Source organism: Balaenoptera borealis, assembly GCF_965194805.1.
Source record: "Balaenoptera borealis genome assembly, chromosome: 19".
Classification (NCBI taxonomy): Eukaryota; Metazoa; Chordata; class Mammalia; order Artiodactyla; family Balaenopteridae; genus Balaenoptera; species Balaenoptera borealis.
The window spans coordinates 52,837,287-52,862,832 of record NC_138878.1 but is presented as its reverse complement, the minus strand read 5'-3'; the positions used below and the strand labels follow the sequence as shown (position 1 = coordinate 52,862,832).

Sequence of the window (25,546 nt, the reverse complement as noted above, 5' to 3'; positions counted from 1 at the left end):
AGCCCATGGGTTGAACATCTCTCAGCGAAAGCACCAAGCATTTTCAAGTATGATTTGACTTTTTAAAGCACAGATATGTGAGTCACTTCGATGAATTAATTGGCTACTGTACATCGAGGGTGGTGGAGCCCCCAAACCTTTGAAACTGGGGCTCACCAGACACAGTAGCAGCCTTACCCGGCAGTTTATTTCTGCATTTGGTTCTCATTGCACAGAATTTAGAAAATTCCTGATTCATAGTAAAGAGGTCTATGGGTTCCGGAGCTCTTAGAATGTATCGGACCCTAAGCTATGCGGTAGGGACTGCTAGAACCCCATTTTACAGAGGGGCACATAGAGGCTCAGAGTGTGGTGGAGGCGTGGTGAGAACCCAGTACTGCCTCTCTGCCTTTCTCAGAGAATCGAAGTCACGGGCCAGGTCACTGTGAACTTGCTCCTGAGGACACACCTGAATTTAAAAGTAGATTGGGACGAAATCCCCCCTTCCCTTGACATGTTTACAACGTGGTCAAATATGTGCTCAGGGATGGGGGAGAAGTTTCATTCCAGGGCCTGCAGAAAAGCCTGTTAGGCCAGTTAACCTGGAGGGACTCTTGTGTGTTAAAATATGGTACGTGTAACAACTACACGGCATTTAAAAAAATTCTGGCTTGAAAAGCAAAGCTGTACATTGTTTAGTATCTTAGAAACCCCTTTACTAGTTTTTGTTTTTGAAAAGTAATAGATTATCTTTACGAACATCTTTTTCAAACGTTATAAAGATATATATGGTGTGAAAATTCCTCCTCCTCTGGGCCCTCCATCCCATACCCCTTCTCAACGGAATCCTTCATGAGAAATATGTATATAGAATTTTTATAAAAATGAAATCACTTATGCTTATCCTGCTCCTTGCCTTATTTACTTACAATAGAGCATGATGATCGATGACACAGCTATACCCTGGAATACACTGCAACAGTCAAAAAAAAAAAAAAAAGAGGTGAATTCATATATACTGACATGGAAAGATGACCAAAATGTACAGTTAAGTGAAGGAAACAAGTTGCAAAGCAATATTTAAAGCATTATTCTATTAAATGTGTGTGTATGTGTGTGCTCATACAAGTATATATAGATATGTCGATATAAACTTTTGAAAAGCCAAAAAGGACGTTTATCATGTATTAATAGCAGTTATCTACAGATTTGGGGGGGGAGTTTACTGGGGAGCGGAACATGGGACACTTCCATTTGTAAATTTTTATAATCTTTTAAGTGGAAGAGTTATAAATGATTTTTGATTTTAAAAAGTATTTTCCCTAATTCTTCTAAAAATTATTTTAAAAACCTTGACCCATTTATTTTAAAAGACAAAACCTACCCTACATATGTATCTACAGGGATAAAAGTACTGTATGTGGTTTGCCAAGTGTTTCTACTTGCATTTCTTGGAGATTTTTTTCATGTTAAAACATTATTTTTTACTACTGTGTGTGGTATTCTAGAGAATAGACATAGCATAGCTAATTTAACCAGTCCCCTACTGATGTTCATTTAGGTTACTGTAATGAACATCCTTATACCTGCTTTCTAATTATTTATACCATTATGACATCTTTTTATATCAGTTCACATAGATCTATCTTCTTTTTAACAGCCACAGAGAATTCCAGTCCAAGGATATAACACGAGTTGTACATCCCACCCCCTGCTGAAGGAGGTTAGGTTGTTTCCAATTTTCACCCTAATAGATTTGACCAATACAGATTTTTTTTTAAAGTATATTTTCAAAAGCTGACATCTGAATTCAGCATTTGCAGACCATCTGCAGACCAGTAGAGTAAATGAGGACCCTGAGAAACCTCATTTGATGGGGAAGGAAGACAAACTCTCCTCGCAGGGCCTAATTGCTGTAAAATGGCCAGAGCATGAGCCTGCTTCAGAGAGGACAAAAGAGCAGTGATGAGATTCTTAAACTGTTTGCTCTCATGCACCCCTTAGAGAACCTGCTGGAAGCTTTAGTCCCTAGTAGGAGGATGTCTGTCACCTGTACTGGCCCAGCATCCCTGCACTCTGATTTTCCTTTGGTAAACAACCCCCTTTCCTAACACCACCCCTGGATGCATCCTTAGCAGGAATGTTAATCCATAGTGCCTGCCCTTCCCCAACCAAAGAGTGGGTCTAGAACCTAAACCAAGTCAGTGAGATTTAATCCCTGACCTTGGCAAAAGTTATTGGGAAAGAGGCCCTTTCTCGCTGCTCTGTTGCTTAGCTATGAAGATGTAAGTCTCGTGTCGCCAGAGAAATCCTGCCTGAGAATGAAGCAGGTTTCCTGGAAATCTAGACTGAACCCCTGGATCCAGACATGCCTGAAGCCAGCCTTACTGACTCAGTTACACGAGCCAATACTTTCTATTTTGTGTTTGAGTCAGTGCCAGCTGGGTTTCTGCCACTTCCATTGGAAGAGTTCTGGTTATTCGCCTCGGCCTCCGAAGAAAACAAATTAACTCATTCAAGCAGTATTTATTGAATATCCATGCTCAGCCCTGTGCTGGGCAATACTGGGGATATTAAAGTACCCATAACAGAACTTGTCCCTCCCCTCATGGCAGTCCCAGTCTACCAGAGCTTAAATAGACAATCACAAACTATTCAGTGATGATGACGACATCCAGCATGAAGGAGGAACTCAGGGAGCTACAAGAGAGGCATCCGCGAATGGGGTGGTAAGATCAGGGAAGGGCCCACCCCCCCTCCCAGGACAGGATTTTAAGTTGACACTGAAAGATGGGCCAGGAATCAGCCAAGTGAGATGGGGTTAAGGTCTAAGGGTCCGTGCACACATGTCCAGGGGTTTCAGGGCACCCCGACTCCCAGCAGGGCTCAGAAACCTGGTAAGACATCTTTGGAGTGGAGAGAGGGAAGGGTGGAGGAGGTGGGAAAGGGAGAGGTGAGGCGGGCATCTCAGCGGGAGGGAGCAGGAGGAGGAGCCGGGTGTGCACGAGGACTTCCCTTCTTGTTCCTCACAACGTGGTGTAGAAATACATGGCCATCAGCATCACAGGAAGCTGGAGAGCAGGAGTCAGGTGAGGGGCGCCCCAGCCTCACAGCCGCATCCCACCCAGCCCATAGACTCCCGCCTCTCACCGTCCACATCAGGATGGCAAACCCAAACCATGAGATGCCCCACGTGTAGCTGTCGATGGCGTGGCCAATGTGTTCGAAGCAGCCCTGGGCAGAGGGAACACGGGGGTCTGAGAAAATGCCTGGGGAGGCTGGCTGCTGAAAGCAAGAGTCACTGGGCGCCCTTGGGAAAGTCACTTCCTGCCTCGAGCCTTGGTTTTCTTACCTGTGGGACCACGAGGAAGTGGGTGTCTCACCCTGGGGATCCCAGCAGTGTCTCCCTCCCAGGGTGGTTTCAGGGAGCCAGGGAGGTGATGTTAACCCAGGCCCTGCACGAGCAGGTGCTGCCCCGATGGTGCCTATGACAGTCTGAGGGTGATTTTGTTTTGGGCTGGCTTCCCATGCTGCCCCCAAGTTCCAAGGGTTTGAAATACGCCTTTAGGATCAGTCCAGTTCTGACACCTCCTCATTTGGAGGTAAGGCTGAGTGGGCCCAGAGCCCCACACCTGTCGCCTTCATGTAGACCCCCGCTTGGCGCAACTTGGAAGCAGCCAAGAGCAAAGATTCAGGGTGTGTGCCCTGGACTCAGGCAGGACGGAGCTGGGGGCCAGCTCTGCCGCTTGCTGGCTATGGGGCCTAGCTATGATTCTGAGCCTCTGAGCCTCAGTTTTGCTATCTGTGAAATGGCGATCTTTGACAGCACTGCCCTCCGAAAGCAGTCGTGGTGATCCTGTGAGATGACGCATGGAAGCACTCTGCAGAGAGCCAGGGCTCAAGGAAGGGCTGTCCGACTCTGGTGGCCGTGATGGTTTGCATGCAGGCTCCCCTCTGTGTGACACCTGATCTAAGGCATGACGGTGAAGGGCCCCCAGGCAGCCAAGGGGACCCGGTTCTCCTCCTCTGGTTTCTCTCTCTGCCTCTGCACTCCCTTTGCAGGAATTAAAGCACCTGGTTGGGGCCTGACTGCCTGAAATCACATCCCAACTCCATCCGCCACTAGTGAGGTTCATCATCTGTAAAATGAGATAATTATAACCTTTACCTCATAAGGCTGTGGTGAGAATTAAATAAGGCAAAAACTTAAAGCACCTACAAGGAGGCCTGGTACAAAGTAAAAGCTCAATAAATGTTGGTTGTTATTGGTGTTGTGCTGCTGGTACTATTACTGTTGCTCTTATCCCCAGACAAGCTGAGAAGTTTCAGGCGCCGCCAGGTCTGGATCAGATCAAACCGGAACCGGGGTTCATCCCGCTGACTTGCAGAGGGAGGGAGGGACAGATGGAGAGTTGAGAGAGTCAGAGGGAGGGGAGAGAAGGAGAAAGCCAGATGGGAGGGAGGAGCAGACAGACAGACAGTGGGAGGGAGAAAAAGATAGAAGAACCAGAGAGGGCCAGATAGACCGACAGACGCAGCAGCGGGGAGGAGACACACCTTGGTGAACAGGTAGTCCAAGTGGCCCAGGCGGCAGCCTTCTTCACTGAGGGGGATGAAGTTGCCAGTCCGTCGACAGCACAGCGGGGGCCAGGGGAACACCACCTCTGGGGTGGTGGCCCGGAAGGCTGATGTGAAGTTCACCCAGTCCGTGGGACCTGACGTGCCACAGCACTCTTGCTGGAGAGAGAGGCAGGGGTCAGGAGGACTCTGGCTCAGAGAGGACAGCCGCTCCCCTGAGGTCACACAGCGAGGAAGGATAAGGTTGGCCTGCACTTCCCACATCCTGGGCCTCCTCGAAGAGGGGCAGCAGTGTCTGTGCGTGAGCAAAGGAGCAGAAGATACTTGTCCCAGCACCCCGAGGCTGATGGGGGATTTGGCTCAAACCCACACTCATGATTTATTTTAAAATTGTTTTGAAAAACAAATTCATTGGAAAAAAAAAATTTGTTTTAATTAGCTGTCAACAAAACCTGAGGTAAGTGACACCAAAAGGCAGATTTCTGGCTTCACCTGACCCCCGTGGGTGTTTAATTTGTGACTCTCAAATGATGAAAACATAGGCTCCTTCAAACCTGGGTCCCAGTCCTGGCTAGCTGCATGACGAACCGAATGGGGACCTCAATTTCCCTTGGGTCCTCAATATTCTCCTCTTGTGCTGCCATATCATGTTGAGTTTAATTAAGAATGTGGCTTCTGGAACCTGACAGCCTGGGTTTGAGTCCTTTTGGTTCTGTGACCTACCAGCTGTGTGACCTCGTGCAAACCCTCAGCTTCCTGCCTTGGTTTCCTCACCGCTAAAGAGCTGATCTTCTTTATGGACTGGTTGTGAGGATTAAATAAGCTTGAAAGTGCTTTGAACGGCGCTAAACAAAACATAGTGCTCTTAAGTGTTTGTTGTTGTTATTTTTTTAATTGAACAATTCTTTTTTTTTTTTTGGCCTCTGCCTCGCCGCTATGCAGATCTTAGTTTCCCAGCTAGGGATCAAACCCGAGTCCCCTGTGGTGGAAGCACGGAGTCCTAACCACTGGACCACCATCTGTTATTATTATTACTATTGTTACTATTAAGACAGCAGGTGTGGACTTCCCTGGTGGCGCAGTGGTTAAGAATCCGCCTGCCAGTGCAGGGGACACGGGTTTGAGCCCTGGTCCGGGAAGATCCCACATGCCGCGGAGCAACTAAGCCCGTGCGCCACAACTACTGAGCCTGCGTGCCATAACTACTGAAGTCCGTGTGCCTAGAGCCCATGCTCCTCAACAAGAGAAGCCATGGCAATGAGAAGCCTGCACACCGCAACGAAGAGTAGCCCCTGCTCGCCGCAACTAGAGAAAGCCTGAGCGCAGCAGCGAAGACCCAATGCTGCAAAAAAAAAAAAAAAAAAAAAAAAAGACAGCATGTGCAATGGTTAAGAGCAGGGGCTCTGGATCTAGGTTTGGATCCCAGCTCTGCCCCTTACCAAGCATATGACCCTGGGCAAGTGACTTTCCCTCTTTTGGGCCTGTTTTCATCCCGAAAATCGCAAGGACCAGAGCCCCTCCCTCATAAGAACCACATGAGTGGATATCATCTACCAATGGGCATAATGGGAGCCCTAATGGGGGCCATAATGGGAGACCTGGTCAGAGCCTCAGCTCTTCCAGCCCTCCCCACCCATCCTGCCTACCCTTGCCCACCTCAATCATGATGCGATCCCAGAGGCGGGTGAGTTCCCGGCCCTGGTCCGAGTCTGCACTGTAGAAGGTCAGCATCTGCTTGGTGATCAGGGATGGGTTGGACACCATCTGCAGTGGGCCGGGAAGAACAAGGTCCAGCGGGGCTGGGTGGGGAGAGAGATCGACCTCCACTGCCGGCCCAAGACCCTCACCAAACTGTCCCTGGAAGTCATGCCCCTCCCCTGTCCTCCCCCCGACTCACGTAGTCTCGGTGGGTGTAGGACGTGATGCAGGAGGCGCACTCAAAGATGTAGACGGTGAGCATGAGCGCCAGGTACTGAGGAGAGACGGAGGGAGGGTCGCAGGGACAGCCCTGTCAGGGCCAAGCCTGTGAAGTCTCACCCCTCAAGGGATGGATCCATGAGAGAAATGCAATTTTTTTTTTTTTTTGGCCGTGCCCCGACCAGGGATGGAACCCAGTCCTGGTGGCGAAAGCACTGAGTCCTAACCACTGGACCGCCAGGGAATTCCCAGAAACACAATCTTTTAAAAAGTATAGGACATGGATAAAGAAGATGCGGCACATATATACAATGGAATATTACTCAGCCATAAAAAGGAACGAAATTGAGTTATTTGGAGTGAGGTAGATGGACCTAGAGACTGTCATACAGAGTGAAGTAAGTCAGAAAGAGAAAAACAAATACCATACGCTAACACATATATATGGAATCTAAAAAAAAAAAAAGGTCATGAAGAACCTAGGGGCAAGATGGGAATAAAGATGCAGACCTACTAGAGAATGGACTTGAGGATACGGGAAGGGGGAAGGGTAAGCTGGGACAAAGTGAGAGAGTGGCATGGACATATACACACTACCAAACGTAAAATAGCTAGCTAGTGGGAAGCAGCCGCATAGCACAGGGAGACCAGCTCAGTGCTTTGTGACCACCTAGAGGGGTGGGATAGGGAGGGTGGGAGGGAGACGAAAGAGGGAGGGGATATGGGGATATATGTATATGTATAGCTGATTCACTTTGTTATAAAGCAGAAACTAACACACCATTGTAAAGCAATTATACGCCAATAAAGATGTTAAAAAAAAAAAAAGTATAGGACAATGTGGATGGAAACATCTACGTGGGGGATATACAGGTGTTCACCTTGCAAGTCTTTACCTTTTCTGTATGTTTGAAATTTTTTAAAATAAAACGTTACAGGACAATGCAATCAACAAAAATATGTAAGGTATTCCCTTAACTGTTAACTGTTGGCTTGGATGCAGTAAAATGAATGCCTACTGTAGAAAAGAAAAAAATAAAGACATTCCCGAGACAACCAAGGACATCTGAACACAGATTGGGTATTGGAAGACAGATAGGAAGGGACTGGGGTGAATTTTGCACGATGTGCCCGCGGTATGGTGATTGGGGAAAACAAAAAAAACCAAAAAAACCCAAACCTGAAAAACCTCTTTAATTGGTGTTTGATGAAAATTATTTTTCTGATCCTCAGCTGTCCCCTCCCCTCACCCTTAAAGCAACAGGGCGTGGGGTGTGGATGTGCCAGCTCCACTGCCCAGACGAGATGATGTGGCCACACACGCCTGGCTGCTTTAAAACCACATCCTTATCACTCAGAGAATTGTGCACGCAAGTATTTACAGGGAAGTGACTTGGTGTCTGGAATGTGCTTCAAAATACCCCAGGAAAGAAAAATGTGGGCAGGCAGAGGGTAGGGGTAGAGGGGACGATGTGTGGGTGATATTGTGGAAACCAGGCGATAGGTACACAGGGTGCATCGTGCCGTTCACTCTAGTCTGTTTGAGATTTCCCATAATAATTTAAAAAAAAAAAATCCGTGTCTTAGTTAATGACAAACTAATAGGAGAGACAGACACAGACCTTTTTTCTTTTACTAGTTGGGTGAACTTTTAGGACTTTGGTTAAATTGTTCTGCCAGAGAACTAAATGCAGGAAAGAAAGAAAAAAAAAAGAAGAAAAGGAAAGGAAAAGAGCCTTTGCATGGCTCCACATTACTCATAGAGAAGCCAAAGTCTTTACCAAGGCCTGCAGGTCCACCTGATAGGCCCACCTCCGCTCTCGCCCCTCTCTCCCCTCAAGGCCAGCAAACCTCCCCCCGCTGCTGTTCTCCTCCCCTGTCCGCCCTCAGTTCCTCTCACTCACTCACTCACCCCCACTTGGCTCCAGCCACACTGGACTCCTGTCCCCTCTGGCTTCAGAGCCTTTGCTCTTGCTGTTCCCTCCACCTGGAATGCTCTTTCTGCAGATACTCAAGCGGCTCACTCCCTTACCAACCCCCAGGCCCCCCACCCCAGCCTCCGCCCCGGGGCTTCACTTTCGCTGCCTGCAAGATCTTCCCTTTCCCATCCCCAGCTCCAGCTCTCCCTTGCCTGGTCCCTGTCTCCCCCATGAGAGTATCCTCCCCCACGGCAAGGGCTTTTATGGTTTGCTCACAAAATAGCCTAGTGCCTAGCGCAGGGTTTGGCACATGGTTCTTGCTGTATAAACATTTGTGGATTGGATAAGTAGCTGCTCCTGGGAATCCAAAAAGCCCTCAGCTGGGGAAAACCCAGTGTTGGCTCTGTGTCAGTGGGGCCAGGATTGGAATCCCTGGCCTCCCTATCATCTGGGCTGTGGGCCTCTTTGAACCTCAGTTTCCTCATCTGGTAAATGGGTAGAGAAGCACTAACTTCAGACGGATTCTGGGAGGATTGAAGGAGCTCATTTTCTAAACTGCTTAGCCTAGTGTCAGAACGTGAGAGGTACTTGGGGAGTGTGGGTTATTGCTGTGGGCAGAGATTAGGAGCCTAGGCTCAAGCACTGAAGTGCTCAGGTTTAAATCCTGGCTCTGTCACTCACTTGCTGTGCCACCCTGGTTAAGTGGATTCACTTCTCTGAGCCTCAGTTTCAACTCTGTCAAATGGGCCATGAAGATGATGATGATGATGAAGATGATGATGGTACCTCACGGTGGGTTGTGAGGAACAAATGAACTAATCTATGTAAAGCATGTAGAATGTAGTGAGCGCTCATTAAATGGTTGCTGTGCTATTATTATTGTCATTGTTATCAACAGAGCTCCCGAGCACAGACCCTGGAGACCAACCAGCTGAGGTTCAAATGCCAGTCCTGCTACTTAAGAGCCATCCTCCCACGCAGAGCTTCCTTCCCTGCCTCCCCTGTGCCCCAGTTTTCTTTGCAAAATGGGAGTAACAGGTGAGCCTAGGTTATTAGGTTATGGGCAGATTAAATGACCTGATTGCCACGAGGCCCAAGTGTGGTGCCACGCGGAACACACACTAGTGGCTGCGGTGTGGTTGTTATTACGACTCTGTGAGGGTGACCTTTGTGCCCAGCCGTCCCCATCCCTTCCTCCTGGGGCCTCACCGTGAGCATCATGGACCGGCGGCGGCAGAGCGCTGCGCCCACACCAAAGCTGGCCACCACGAAGAAGGAGAAGCCGCAGAAGATGGCGATCCAGGCACCGGCGAAGACGTCATCCTTGCCCGAGACGCCCATCAGTGGGTACACGCGGTACTGGTCGGCGGTCACCCATACCGTTTCAGCAAACAGGGCCAGGCCTGACAGCTGGACAGGGCAGCCGGTTAGCAAGGCCTGCACAGGGGCAGCAGCCCCGGCTGCATGAGTCTCCATGAGAAGGGCCTTCCCCATTCTGAGCCTCTACTGCCCTCTTGGTGAAGTGGGCACGTAGTAAGAGTGGCAAAGATGTCACCTTCCATGAGCAGGGATGAAGGTGGGCAGGAGGCCACGAGGGAAGGGAGGACCCAGCCAGATCCCTGCCCCCACCCACACCCCAGCTGCCAGTGGCTTCAAGGATACAAAGAGATGCTACATGCAAAGCCTGGAGCTCATGACTGGCACTGAGGAGATGCTGGGTTAGCCCGCCGCCCCTGAAGAGTGTTGCTATTCCCTGAGGAGGGGAGTCTGGCCGTGGCCAGAACTATTACAAAAGCATCAAGCCTTTGATCCAGCAATTCCACTTGCAGGAATCAATACTCCAGATACACCTGCCCAGGCAGGAAAATCACACACCCACAAGGTTATTCCCCACAGCACCGTGGGTAAAGGAGCCAGGATGCCACACAACGGAGGGCTGGGCAGTTGTGGAAAAGGGCAGGGAGGCTGTCTGAGGACTCATGTGCACGGAGAATGTGTGCAGGAGGAAATGGGAGGCACGGAGCAGGGTGTGGAATGAGCTACGTTTGGGGCAAGAAAGGGGAGAAAATAGATATATAGGTTCCTATTTGCTTAAAGAAATATTGGAGAAAATAAAAATCTGGTTATCTGTTGGGATGGGGAACAAGGAGAGAGGAAGACTGTTCAGTGGATACCTTTGCCAACAATCAAACTAACTCTCATAGAGTATTTACTGTGTGCGTTGGTCCTTGAAACTGCTTTCTGGGTGATAATCATCGTTGTTACCAGCTCTCCTGCACTACTGCTGTTATGGCCAACACAGATAGCAACCACGTGTGCCAAATTCTGGCCTAAGCACAAATCCAATAATTCATTTTATCCTCTCAGCATTCCTATTTTATCTCCATCTTACAGATGAGAACACTGAGGCCCAGAGAGGTTACATCACTGGCCCCAAGTCCCACAGTAGAAAGTGACAGAGCTGGGATTTGAACCCAGGCTGTCTGGCTCCAGAGCCATGTACAGGTATCACGTAATTAAAAGACATTGTTATTATACATTACTATTGGTCTCCTGTGCACCAATCATGCACCTTATGTCCATAATCATGTTAATGATGATAGCTGGCACTGGTCAAGCACTTTTTTTGAGCTGAGGGCCATACATGGATTAATCCACACAACAATGCCCACGGTGAGGACGTAATTTATAGATGGGGAAACAGGCACAGGGAAGTAAAGTCACTTACTCACGGTCACACAGCTGGGGAGAGGCAGAGCTGGGATTCGAATCGGGGCTGTTCTGACTTGAGAGCCAGGCGACACTGGCCATTAGGTGAGTCCTGGGCCCTCAGCTGTCCCACTCCCAGGCTCAGGACCGCCCCCCTCCTCTTCACCCGCCCACTGGGCTCCCAGCACCAGGGAATGTCTCACCAGAATGATGATGTTTCCCACGACCAGCAGACCCACCACAACTGGAGACCCCTTCTCTGTTGTTGCTGCTGCCGCAGAAGCCATAGTCTTGCCTGGGACACACGAGCCGGGATGAGGCCAGGCAGGGGCCGGGAGAGGACCCACTGCCCCCATTCCACACCCCAGCTGCCAGGGGCTGCTGCCAGCTCTCTGATGGGCCCAAGCCAGTACCAAGTGTGCCCAGCCTCCCACAACCCCGGCAGTGGGCCATTTTACAGAGGAGGAGGGAGTTCCCTGGTGGTCCAGTGGTTAGGACTCCGTGCTCCCACTGCAGGGGACATGCGTTCAATCCCTGGTTGGGGAACCAAGATCCCGCAAGCTGAGTGGCTTGGCCAAATAAAAAAGAGGAAACGTAGCCTTGGGTGGGGCAGTCACTGGCCAGAGCTCAGGGCTGCCCCCCACCCCTAGCCTCAGACCTCCCCAGCTCCCCCGGCCCATCCAGACCCCCAGAGCCCCGTCCTTACCTTCTCTGCCTGAAGCCTCTCTGGCCAGGCCCTCCCACAGTGGCTCCCTATATATGCCCAGGCCCCTCCTTGGGCCAGTTTCCTGGAAGGGGGGAGGGTGTCTGGAGGAGGGGACAAGAGGTCAAGCCAGCAGATCAGAATGGGAGAACAGTTTTATGAGCCCCCTCCCCCAAGTGATTTACAGACCTGAAATTCCAGATTGTGCTAATATCTGGCCACATGAGCAGGGTGACCTGCAGTGGCCTCTGGTTCCCCATCTGTCATGGTGGTGGAAGTGGGCGGGGTGGAGAGGGCGAGTGCACAACCTGATGTCTCTCCTCAGGACTAGGGCCTTTCTGGGAGGAGGGAGAGATCCAGGTCAAACCCACAAGTAAGGGGACTTCCCTGGTGGTACAGTGGTTAAGAATCCACCTGCCAAGGCAGGGGACACGGGTTCGAGCCCTGGTCCGGGAAGATCCCACATGCCGCGGAGCAACTAAGCCCGTAAGCCACAACTACTGAGCCTGTGCTGTAGAGCCCGCAGCCACAACTACTGAGCCCACATGCTGCAACTACTGAAGCCCACACACCTAGAGCTGTGCTCTGCAACAAGAGAAACCACTGCAATGAGAAGCCCGTGCACCGCAAGGAAGAGTAGCCCCCCCGCCCCCGCCGCCCCGCTCGCCAGAACTAGAAGAAAGCCCGGGAGCAGGAACGAAGACCCAAAGCAGCCAAAAATAAATAAATAAATGAATGAACAATTAAAAAAAAACACACCAAACAAAAAACCCACACGTGTGTCCGCAAGCCCAGAACTGCATCCTCTACTGGTGGCTCCACCTCTCCAAGGCTGGGAGCCCAAGGGGAGGTCTAGGCAGGGACCCCAGCAGGCAAGGGCGGCTGGATGAGGCAGGGAGGTGGGAGGAGATGAGGCAAGGGGGAGGGATGCTCGGGATGCTGGTGCTCGGTTTCTGCGCTGAGGGGGAGGATGGAAGGAGATGGGTGTGTGACGGGATTTTGAGATGAGTGTTCAGCGAGCAAGCAGGGAGAGGAGTGTGCAAGCAAAAGGGAGGGGCACCCTGAATGGGCTTGGTGGGAGGCCCCCCCCATCACCACAAACGCGCGGACAAAGCAGGGTCACAGCGAGGTGGAGCCGTGGGTGGAAATGTCTTCAGTTTGCAGAATCGAAGAGACCTCGGTTCAAATCCCTGTTGCGCCTACTCCGTGCCGCGCGACCTGGCGTGTGCATCTGCCCATCTGCAGAATGGGTACCATCAGACCACTTTCCTGGGCGGCGATGGGAACTGAGGCCGGGGATATCTGCAAAGGGTGTCTTCGGGCCTGGTGTGCAGTGGGCTGCCGCGCCTCACCAGCAGCGCTCCGGAGCGGCCCACGGTCTCTCCGGTGGCGCCCCCTAGTGGCAAAAGGCTGATTCTGCAGGCGAAAAGGGTGACTTGGGCCCGTCCTTCCCCAGAACTTTTCAACCCGGAGAGCTAGGGCATTTGCTTGGTTTTCTCTCCGTGCTTTGGCTTTCCCCAGTGAGAAATGGGCAAACAAATGGAACTTAAAATTCAATCGTCAGGATACTGGCTTGGTAATAAGACTCATGAAATGTCTTCCGATTAAAATGGATAATTTGATTTTTAGTCAATCCACTATACATTTAAAATAGTTTTTCTCTGTTGATTTACATATATTAAGGACTAATGAGAACATTGAAATAATAATTTATATAACCTGTCAAATACACTTTATAAGTTTTAGCTAAAGTAACTTGCAAAATAATAGGACCATGCTAATAAATGAAATATTTTTATTTTCAAATAGTTGATAACTATAAGCAATTGAAAGTTATATAAAATGTCTAGTAAAAGCAAAAAGTTTTCATCAATGGAGGCATATGTCACCTGTCATAAAAGGGATTCATTTTGTTCTGAAACAAGAACCCAGTGTGTTTTGATGTCAAACTTGAATTTTCACTATTCTTTCTTACTGTTATATAAGCTAGTCTTCAAAACAATAAAATTTGAAGTGCTAATTACTTAGATGCTCAGAAGGCTGATGATAAAAATCACAACGCCGAGATCTCCTAAAGATAACATACGCCTATGCTGTGATCCGGCCATTTGTCCCTGGAAATTCCCCCACTTCCGTCTACCAAAGGCTGTGAGTGTATTCATAGCAGCCCCACATTGGAAACCACCCAAGTGTCCCTTAACAGGAGGATGGATAAGTCCATGATGGTACATGCATATAATGGATACTATTCAGCAACAAAAGGGAACGAACTATGGATACACGCAACCACAGGGATGAATCTCAAAAGCATTACGCTAAATGAAAAAAGCCACTCAAAAGACTACCACTGTATGATGCTAGATAGGAAGTTCTAGAACAGGCAATACCAATCTAGAAAGATAAAAGTCAGGGAGTAGTTACCCTTGGGAGCATGTGACTGGGAGGGGGGACAGGAAGGGGGCTTCTCTTTCTTGATTTGGATGCTGGTTACACAGGGGTATTCAGATTGTGAAAATTCATCAAGCAGTACCCTCACGATAAGTGCACTTTTCTGTATTTTTTTTATTCCAATGCCTTATTCTAAAGAGGGTAGATCCTTTCAAAAGAAACATATTCGATGTGTTAAAAGTGGTGTTTTCGAAAGAGGGCACATGAGGTAATTTTAGGCATTCCATGGACATGAAATGAAATGGCATGAAATGATACAAAATTCACATGATGAGAAGGTGAGCCATTTCTAACCAGTCCTTCAGACGGTGCCATGGAGGGAGGCTCAGTAATTTGATGCTACTGTGTCCTAAATACCTCTCCTTTCTTGCTTAGAGCAGGTTTCAACAGGCCTCAGTGTCTCACTAGAATTTAATAGTAACATATTTTCATTGTATTTATTTTTAAGATGTTTTGTTTTCCATGGGCAGTGGTGAAAGGAAAGTTTTCTCAAACTTTTTTATTATAAAATATTTCAACTATACAAGAAAACGTAGGGATAATGTAACCTACACCTACATCCTTACATCCCAGCTTTGTCAAATCTAAGTATTTTCTGTATTCACTGCAGATTGTTTTTTTAAGGTGCATACATTGCAGATGGCATATGAAGCCACGTGATCCCGCCCCAGAGACAACTTCACTACTAAATTTAGGACTCGGACTTCCCTGGCGGTGCAGTGGTTAAGAATCCTCCTGCCAATGCAGGGGACATGGGTTTGATCCCTGGTCTGGGAAGATCCCACATGCCACGGAGCAACTAAGCCCGTGCACCACAACTACTGAGCCTGAGCTCTAGAGCCCGTGAGCCACAACTACTGAAGCCCGCGTGCCCTAGAGCCTGTGCTCTGCAACAAGAGAAGCCACCACAACGAGAAGGCCGTGCATCGCAACAAAGAGTAGTCCCTGCTCGCTGCAACTAGAGAAAGCACGCGCACAGCAATGAAGACCCAACGCAGACAAAAATAAATAAATAAATAAATAAATAAATAAATAAATAAATAAATAAATCTGGGACTCCTCCTCCTCCACACCCTTCCCTTGTCTTCCTTTTCAGATCACAGGTGCCCTGGATTGCGTTAATCCCACACCCTCAGTTTATAGTTCATTATCCCCCACAAGATACTTCTTGATTTAAAAAATTTTTTTAAGTGAATGGTGTTTTTTTAAAAAATTAATTTATTTTATTTTTGGCTGCATTGGGTGTTTGTTGCTGTGCGCGGGCTTTTCTCTAGTTGCGGCGAGGGGGGCTACTCTTCATTGCGGTGCGCGGGCTTCTCATTGCAGCAGCTTCTCTTGTTGCGGAGCACGGGCTCTAGGCGCGCGGGCTTCAGTAGTTGTGGCGCGCGGGATTAGTTGCTCCCGCGGCACGTGGAGTCTACCCGGAGCAGGTCTCGAACCCGTGTCCCCTGCATTGGCAGGCGGATTCTTAACCACTGCGCCACCAGGGAAGCCCTCTTGATTTAAATTTAATGTATTTCCTCATATCTCCATATCCTAGTCTCTTTCGGTGCCCCCTCCCCCCACTGGCAAACATTCTAATATTCTCATATATATCTTTTTTTGTTGAGTGGGTTCTTGTAAAATGGATACCAGTGTTTCCTGCTCATGTCTTTTCTGATTGACATACCCGTGATTGTGTTAAATAGCTCATCCTATTCTTACTTTTCTTGCTGAGCACTACACGTTTATTAAGGTCCATCCATGTGACTCCGGGCACATTGAGCCCATGGCTTCTGACAGTTGCTGGGGGCCCCTCTGGTGTGCATCCTCCAGTTTACTGTCTCCTCCCCAGAGAGGGCAGTCAGGCTACTTCCAACTCCCTCACCACACCACTCCCACTGGTAATAATGCTGCAATGAACCCCCTCACGCTTGGCCCGGTAGAGACTTGTGTCTCTTTTTTAGGGAGCAGAATTGCTGGGTCCTGGGTATGTATGTGGCAGTTTGCTTTCCACAAAGGCCGTCCCCTTCCACACTCCAACCAACAGTTCATGAGGGTTCTTGTATCATTTCCTCAGCACCCACCCTTGATATTACTCAGCTTTCTAGTTTTTGACAAAGAGTAATTCAGTGTAAAGTGGTAACTGCCATTATTTCAATTCTCGCTTGTTTTATTACTGATGATTTTGAGCATCTTTTCATATGTTTGTTAGCATTTTGGGTTTCTACTCCTATGCACGCTTTCCTATTTTTAATATATATGCATATATTCATTGACAATGTATAGAATAGTTTTAGATTTTTTGGTAAACTTTACATAAATTGTATCTTATGGTACATGCAATTGAGTTTTTCCACCTCAACATTATGCTTTTGAGATTTATCCATCACATATGTGGCTCTACTTCATCCAGTTTTTTGCAGGAATACGTCATAGGTTGTTTCCTTTCCAAGTGAATTCATTTGATCAAAGAGGATATAGAAAAATGCCATCAATGGCAGCTCAGAGGTATGCAGACTTAGCAACGCTCTGAAACCTGAAGTTTGGGTGCCAAGGTAATAAAGAAAGGCTGAAATCTCAGGTGCTCCTTTGGGTCAGCTGAGCAAGGGAGGGCCTGAAATTCACGGGTAGGGGTGTGAGAGGTGGACATCACGCCCAAGAAAGGGAAGCCTCAGAGCTGGGTGGGGCCGGTGTGAAGTGTGGCTGGAGGAGAAGAGAGGAAGGGAGGGAGAGGGAGAGAGAGAAGTCAGGGGAGACTAGGACGTGGTGTGAGGTGGTGAAGCAAGGAGGAAAGCACTAGGGTGGGACAGTCAAAAAGCCTTCTTATTTCTGTCTCAGATTTATTGAGCACCAAGTATGTGATCAGGCCTGAACTAAGCATTAAGGGTCTGATGCACATACTGAATTTTTCTCATGCCCAGCCCTGTGGGGCACGATGCTGGGAACACAGTGGCGATCAGGCTGGCTCTGTCCCTGTCCTCACAAGCTCACGGAAGAATGGGGGGGGGGACAGACACTCACCAGAGAGTGACAACTCAGCATGGTCAGGGGGATGCTGAAGTGACCAAGGCATTGAGGGACGAAGCGCAGGCCGAAGGGTCAGGGCCACCATGGGGAAAACAAAGGGGAATGTGCGAGCCCAGAGGAAGTGCCTGAGCCAGCCCAGGGCGTAGAGGAAGGCTTCCTGGAGGAAGGGACGTTGGAGGAGGAGACTGAGGCTGGCAGGTAAATAAAAGGCAGGAAAGAACGTTCCTGACAGAGGGAGCATGACATATACATACAAGGGAATATTGTTCACCCTTAGAGAAGTAGACGACAACATGGATGAACCTGGAGGACATGGTGCTACGTGAAATAAGCCAGCCACAGAAGAACAAACAGTGCATAATTCCACTTATAAGAGGTAACAAAAATAGTCAAACTCATTAAAGCAGAGAGTAGAATGGTGGTTGCCAGGGGTTGGGAGGGGAGGAAAATGGGGGAATTACTAATCAATGGGTATAAAGTTTCACTTACGTAAGATCAATAAATTCTAAAGGTCTGCTGTACAACATTGTGCTTACAGTTAACCATACTATACTGTACACTTAAAAATCTGTTAAGGGGGGGCTTCCCTGGTGGCGCAGTAGTTAAGAATCTGCCTGCCAATGCAGGGGACACGGGTTCAAGTCCTGGTCCAGGAAGATCCCACATGCTGCAGAGCAACTAAGCCCGTGAGCCACAATGACTGAGCCTGCGCTCTAGAGCCTGCGAGCCACAACTACGGAGCCCGCGTGCCACAACTACTGAAGCTCGTGTGCCTAGAGCCCATGCTCCACAACAAGAGAAGCCACCGCAATGAGAAGCCCGCACACTGCAACGAAGAGTAGCCCCTGCTCGCCGCAACTAGAGAAAGCCCGCGCGCAGCAACAAAGACCTAATGCAGCCAAAATAAATAAATAAATAAATAAAATTTATTTAAAAAATAAATAAATAAAAAATCTGTTAAGGGAATTCTCTGGTGGTCCAGTGGTTAGGACTCTGCGCTTTCACTGCGGAGGGCCTGGGTTCAATCCCTGGTTGGGGCACTAAGATTCCGTAAGCCGTGTGGCGCAGCTAAAAAAAAAAAAAACTGTTAAGAGAGTAGATCTCATGTTAAGTGTCCTTAACACACACACACACACACACACACACACACACAAAGACAATGAGAAGGAAAAGTTCCTTGATGTGTCCACAGCCCAGAAAGGAGACCAATGTACCAGGAGCAAATCATATCTAGAGAGCATTTTCAACACACAGGGCACTGTTCTAAGCACTTCACATGTAGTATCAGGCACTGTTCTAGGCACTTTACACGTAGCATCCCATTTAATCTGCGCAACAGCCCAATGAGGAAAGTGTCATTAACTTCATTTTACAGATGGGGGAACCGTGACACAGAGGTCAAGTAATTTGCCCAAGGCCTCAGACCTAGTAAGTGGTAGAGCCTGAATTTGAACTGAGACAGCCTGGCTCTAGTGCCTACCCCCTTAACCACTACACTACACCATAAGGCCTCTCTGGGTGACACTGACTCTGCTGGAGTATTTTCCTTTTTTTTAAGCCAAGAAAACATATTCAGGGAATACCCCGGCAGTCCAGTGGTTAGGACTCCTTGCTTTCACTGCCAAGGGCCTGGGTTCGATCCCTGGTCGGGAAACTAAGATCCCACAAGCCACATGGTGTGGTCAAAAAAAAAAAAAAAAAAGAAAAAAAAAGAAAAGAAAAAGAAAAAAGAAGAAAACATATTCATGCATTACTTGTACAATTTGAAAAAGTTCAAGAATATCAGACTGAGGGCTTCCCTGGTGGCGCAGTGGTTGAGAATCTGCCTGCCAATGCAGGGGACACGGGTTCGAGCCCTGGTCTGGGAAGATCCCACATGCCGCGGAGCAACTAGGCCCGTGAGCCACAGCTACTGAGCCTGCGCGTCTGGAGCCTGTGCTCCGCAACAAGAGAGGCCACGACAGTGAAAGGCCCGCGCACCGCGATGAAGAGTGGCCCCTGCTTGCCGCAACTAGAGAAAGCCCTCACACAGAAACGAAGACCCAACACAGCCAAAGATAAATAAATAAATGTAAAAAAAGAATATCAGATTGACAAGGAATGATTTCCAAATACTATTATTAATGGAGAAAAGCAAGGTTCAGAACAACAGGAACAGCAGGCTACTATGGTGGGTAGGCAGATAGGAGGGAGGATCTGCTTGCAAATGTATAAACTATCTTTGGAAGGACACATAAGAAACCAGTGATGGCAGTCACCTCGTTGTGGCTAGAGAAGGTCGGGAAATGACTGATTTTTCCTGGATATTTTTGTACCTTTGTAAAAGTTGAGAGAGTGATGTTATCAGAATGGTGAAATAGGAGTTTTTCTACCATCGTCCCCCAAAAGTGATTTTGAAAATCACTCACAGATGAGAAGTCTGGGTATCCAGCAGAGAAGTTCCAGCACACTGCTGGAGGGGAAAAAAAATCCAAGATTCGATGCACTGAAGAGGAATACTGAGTTTTGCATAACTGGGGCGGGGGGGTGGAGCAGGGAGTGGCAGGGAGAATAGCATCCAGGGCTCTCAGAAATCATCAAAGGGACTCGGATCCTAGTAACCACATCACAGACAGTAGGAAGACTGCACATGAGCCACTGGGGATGCCTCGCCTGTGGTTCCCCCACAGCTGGCCCACAGCGCCTCCAGTGCTCTGCGTGCCTCATCCACACACATTCCCACCTCATGACCAGCTCCCTGTGCACACCCTTGAGGGCTGTGAGAGTGAGTCTCTGCAGATGGCTACTGAGCGCATGCAGAAAGTCAGCCAACTCTGGGGGATTAGGAGAAAGCACATAAACTTGGGCATTCAGCACAGCCCTAGGGAAAGCAAACAGGAGGTTGTCAGCATTCAGTCTGGCTTTGCAGGATTGATAGAAGGCATACAGTCTTAAGAATTCCCCCTCAAGAGGGAACAAGAAATGATGGAGCAGGTGTATCCATAGAAAAGTCCTGAGAAAGCCTCAGAATCCCCACCAGGGCTGATGGAAGGTATTTGTCCTCTGAAGCCAGTCAGTAAGACTGAAGGAGGTGATCAATTCTTCAAAAGCAAAGGAAGCAATGCAAGACTTCAAGGAATGTGAAAAATCAAGGAAACATGACATCACCAAAGGAACACAATAATTTTTCAGTAACCAACCCCAGTGAAATGGAGATCTGTGGCTTTCCTGATATGGAATTTTAAATAATTGTTTTAGGGAAGCTTTTCTTGAGCTACAAGAAAAGACAATGCACTGAAATCAAGAAAACAATACAGAAAATGAGAAGTTTAACAGAGACATAGAAATTATAAAAGAGAACCAAACAGAAGTTCTGGAGCTGAAGAATACAATGAATAAACTGAAAAATGGAGTAGAAAGCATCAACATAGCTTTGATCAAGTAGAAGAAAGAATCTGTGAAGCAGAAGAAAGTTCAATTGAAATTTCCAGACAGAAGAGAACGAAGAAAAAAGAATGAAAACGAGTGAAGAAAGCCTGTGTGAACTATCGGATACCATTGAGAAATAAATTATGCATTATTGGAGTCCCAGAAGGAGAAGGGACAGAGAAAGGGGGAGAAAGCTTATTAAAAGAAAAAATGGCTGAGAACTTCGCAAATCTGGAGAGCAATTTGGACATTCAAATTCATTAATCTCATAAGCTTCCCCCCAGTTTTTTAAAAATATTTTATTCCAGTATAGTTTATTTTTTTAATCTTTTTGGCTGCGTTGGGTCTTTGTTGCTGTGCTCGGCTTTCTCTAGTTGCGGCGAGCGGGGGCTACTCTTCATTGCGGTGTGCGGGCTTCGCATTGCGGTGTCTTCTCTTGTTGCAGAGCACAGGCTCTAGGCGCGCGGGCTTCAGTAGCTGTGGTGCACAGGCTTAGTTGCTCCGCGGCATGTGGGATTTTCCAGGACCAGGGATCAAACCCGTGTCCCCTGCATTGGCAGGCGGATTCTTAATCACTGCGCCACCAGGGACATCCCTCCCCCAAAATTTCAACTAAAAAAAACACACACACGCACAAAAAAAGTCTCCAAGACACATTACAATAAAACTGTCTAAAATGGAAAACAAAGGCAGGATGTTAAAAGCAGTAAGAAAAAATTATCCTTACCTACAAAGAAACTCTCATAAGGCTATCAGTGGATTTCTCAGCAGAAACCTTACAGGCCAGGGGAGAGTAAGATAATATATTCAAAGTGCTGAAAGATAAAACTGCCAACCAAGAATACTTACCTGGAAAAGTTGTCCTTTAGAAATGAAGGAGAGATAAAGACTTTTCAAACAAACAAAAGGTGAGGGAATTTATCATCACTAGAACTGCCTTACAAGAAATGCTGAAAGGAGTTCTACAAGCTGAAATGAAAGGATGCTAACTAGTAACATAAAAAGATGAAAATATAAAACACACTGGTAAAAGTAAGTATATAGTCAAATTCAAATACTCTAATATTATAATATAGTGGTATGCTAATCACTTAACTCTAGTATAAAGATTAAAGGACAAAAGTATCAAAATTAACAATGGCTAAAATAATTTGTTAATGGACACACAATATAAAGAGATGTTAATTGTGACATCAAAAATATAAAATGGGGGTGTACAAGGATAGTATTTGTGATTTGAAGTTAGCAACTTTACTGAATTTGTTTATCAGTTCTAACACTTTTTTGGTGGAGTCTTTAGGATTTTCTACATATAAGATCATATCACGTTCAAACAGAGACCATTTTACTTCTTCCTTTCTGATTTGAATGACTTTTATTTCTTTTTCTTGCATAATTGCTTTGGCTGGGACTTTCAGTACTATGTTAATAGGAGTGGTGAGAGTGAGCACCCTTGTCTTGTTTCTGATCTTAGAGGAAAAGCTTTCAACCTTTCATCATTCAGTATGACGGTAACTATGGGCTTGCCATATATGGCCTTTCTTATGTTGAGGTATGTTCTTTCTATGTGGGGTTATGCTGAGTTGAACACGATGAGGGTATACTATATCCAAATTCATATCATCACATGGATTTATTGTACTAGATTTCTCCTATTAAATCCCTTTCTACTTAATATGCCTTGAAAGGTTTCTGTTTTCTGCACTGAACCCTCTCCTATACATATACACTAAAGGGAAACACAGCCACATGGCCTGGCAGGGGAATAGAAGCCCCAGTTTCCTCACTTGTAAAATAGGGGTCATAATCATACATGGCTTATTGAGTTGCTGGAAGATCTGCGATAAGGCAGTTAAGGTGTCCAGTGGGGTAGCTTCAGAGTAGTTTTACAGCCTGCAGCTATACCCTAAGGAGTGAGGTGCAAAGTCCTGTACTCAACTGAAACACGGGAGCTGGGTGAGAAATGGTGTTGAAGCAGTCTCTGCAAGAGAAGGAGGCGGGTGAGAAAATGCCTCACGGCAGCTCTTTGCAAGACTGCTTATCTCCTTTTGTTTCAGGAGGAATCACCAGGAGTTCTGCTGTGGTTCGGGTCAGACCACAAGTAAGTACTGCTTACGTGGCTCATGTGGAGATGTGCAAAGTTGTTGTGGTGGAACCATTCCCCATAGTATCATCTCACAGGTCATCTGCCAGATCTTTCCAGAGGAGACAGCTAGTGGCCCCCACTAATGGGGCAACCTGGCATCAGGTACCTCCTGATGGGAAGCAATAAGGAAGATACACACAGGAAGGATTCTTGCAAAAAATAATCTGCATCTAATCAAGCCTTTAGAGCTAACTTCCAGTTTATAAGAACTACAGATGCTGGAAGAAGCTAAATGACACCATGAGGAAACAATCGGACAGATCCAGAATGGGGAACATTTTACAAGACAGCTGGCCCGGCCTCTTAAAAAATTCCACTCTTACAAGAGTGGGTGGGGCGGGGGTGGGGCTATTCTAGAACTGAAAAACTACTAGACCTAAAGATCAAATGCAGGTGAACCTTGATGGGATCCTGGTATAAAAAATAAACAACAGGACTTCCCTGGTGGCGCAGTGGTTAAGAATCCACCTGCCAATGCAGGGGACATGGGTTTGATCCCTGGTCCAGGAAAATCCCACATGCCACAGAGCAACTAAGCCCGTGCACCACAACTACTGAGCCTGCACTCTAGGGCCCGCGACCCATAACTACTGAAGCCCACGCGCCTAGAGCCCGTGCTCCGCAACAAGAGAAGCCATTGCAATGAGAAGCCCGCGCACCACAATGAAGAGTAGCGCCCGCTCACCGGAACTAGAGAAAGCCTGCGCACAGCAACGAAGACCCAACACAGCCAAAAATAAATAAATAAAAAATAAACTCAATTAAAAAAAAAACAACAGTAAAAAGATTTTGGGGTATGATTTGGGAAATATGAATATGAGATGTTAGGGAATTCATGTTAGTTTTTCTTAGGAGTGACAATCGTATTGAAGAAACATGGCCTTTTTCAAAGATACATGCTTAAGTACTTATGAGTGAAGTTGTCACCATGTTTGGAAAGCACTTTTAAATGATTCAGGAAAAAATTACATGTACACATATACAAAGTAGGTATGACATAATAGTTAACAACTGTCAAAACTAGGTGGTGGGTATAAGGGCAATTATTGTACTATTTGTCCACTTTTTCCGTATGCTTGAAAATTTTCATAATAAAATGATGAAAGAGGGAATATATATATATATATATATATATATATATTTTAAAAATCCCTGTCCTCACAGATATTACATTCTAGTGGTGGGGGGACAATTATCAAGGATGAATAAATAAAATACAGGAATATTAGTGTAAATACTTAAGAAACCAAAGGGATGAGGGCTGCAAAGTGTGTGTGTGGAGTCGAATTGGTAGGTCGAGTGGCCAGGGAAGGGCACACTGAGTTGTATCTGGGGAAGAGCTGAACGCAGGAGGGAGTGAGCTGTGTGGCTAAGCCTCACAGACAGAGCAAGCAGCAGCTGCACAGGCCTTGAGGCTGGAGCGAGCCTGGTGCGTTGACCTTCTCATTAGCTCACAGGGTTCCTGTCACAAATGAAGAGGTCAGTGTGGGAGGGACTGCATGAGCAGTGGGAGAGCAAAGAGGAAATGGGAGAGCCATATCAAATCCTTATCAAATCAAATAGACAAGATAAATGCTTCTAGATGTACAGGCTATCTCTGTAACTGCTAATGGTGGCAGCCTCTGGGCAGGACTGGGTGACTGGGGTCAAAGGAAGTCCTATATCTTGTCTTTTCACTGGACTTCCTGTTTCATTTGAAATTTTCACCATGTTTCTTTCCTATTCCTGACACATGCCAGAAGCTTCTACAGTCCCTCAAAGCCCCTATGCATGCACTAGGCTCCTGTTTACAGCGCCCCTCCTCATGGGCAGCCATTTCAGAAGAGCCCTCCCTAGGGCCATTTTCCCTCAATACAAGAATCATCTCTGCTCTTTTGAACATACTTCAGATAAGTTTGTTACACAACCATCTGAGTGGTCTTGTCCGAAACACCAATTTGGCCACAACATGGTACTCTAGCTGGTCACACTGTGTCAGGAGTTCCCTGTTGACAAGTTTGCGGTGGATGATATTTTGTACTGTTATTGTGTGGCAATTCCTTTGGGGACATCAAGAAAGAACATTTCTTAACTTGGCCTACTTAAGTGACTTCCAATTGTCACCATAATCAACATGATTAAGAGGAAGTCTAGAAAATAGGGAGAAATTACACATTGTACAGAAGACTGCTTATTAGATGATATTAAGAATGTATTACCTTTTAGATACAATTATATGATTATGTTTAAAATAAACCTGTATCTTGAAGAGATACATATACTTACTTATTTCTGGATAAAATATGATCTCCAGTATTTGCTTTAAAATTACCTAGAGGGGTAATTCCTTGGTGGTCTAGTGGTTAGGACTCAGCGCTTTCACTGCCGAGGGCTCAGGTTCAATCCCTGGTTGGGGAACTAAGATCCCACAAGCCACGTGGTGTGGCCAAATAAATAAATAAGTAAAAATAAAATAAAATAACCTAGAGGGAGAGGGGTGTTCACTTGTTGATAACTGTTGAAGCTAGGTGATGGGTACATAGGAGTTTTTATTATACTATTTTCATGTGGTTCAAAACATAAGTTTTTAAAAATTATACAGATAATAAAGGAGAACATACAGATAAATTTTAGCACATACAGGAACTCGAGGTCATTTTGTATAATCACTCACTCTATTGTCTGGTAAAGAAGAGGTGGTCAAAGTTTATTAAAAGAAAAATTAAAAAAAAAAGAAAAAAAAAATTTAAA

At 46.9% G+C, this 25,546-nt stretch overlaps 1 protein-coding gene across 5 annotated transcripts; it reads right to left on the bottom strand.

The window, feature by feature from the left end:
• Positions 1 to 2,490: 2,490 nt before the first annotated feature.
• UPK1A (uroplakin 1A) lies at positions 2,491 to 25,519 on the bottom strand. Of its 5 annotated transcripts, none has more exons than XM_082369623.1 (9): positions 11,995 to 18,420; positions 11,809 to 11,909; positions 11,306 to 11,397; positions 9,603 to 9,803; positions 6,455 to 6,529; positions 6,214 to 6,321; positions 4,537 to 4,716; positions 3,130 to 3,213; positions 2,491 to 3,050 (listed from the first exon to the last, which is right to left on the bottom strand). In XM_082369623.1, exons 1-9 carry the CDS (start codon positions 12,063 to 12,065, stop codon positions 3,006 to 3,008), a joined length of 957 nt encoding a protein of 318 aa, XP_082225749.1. In that variant the 5' UTR covers positions 12,066 to 18,420; the 3' UTR covers positions 2,491 to 3,005. The 5 variants fall into 5 exon arrangements, with proteins under 5 accessions (XP_082225749.1, XP_082225748.1, XP_082225747.1 ...); XM_082369622.1 differs by lacking the exons at positions 2,491 to 3,050; positions 3,130 to 3,213 and adding an exon at positions 3,226 to 4,118 and having other exon boundaries at positions 11,995 to 12,143; positions 12,565 to 25,519; XM_082369621.1 differs by lacking the exons at positions 2,491 to 3,050; positions 3,130 to 3,213 and adding an exon at positions 3,226 to 4,118 and having other exon boundaries at positions 11,995 to 12,143; positions 12,581 to 25,519.
• Positions 25,520 to 25,546: the final 27 nt, after the last annotated feature.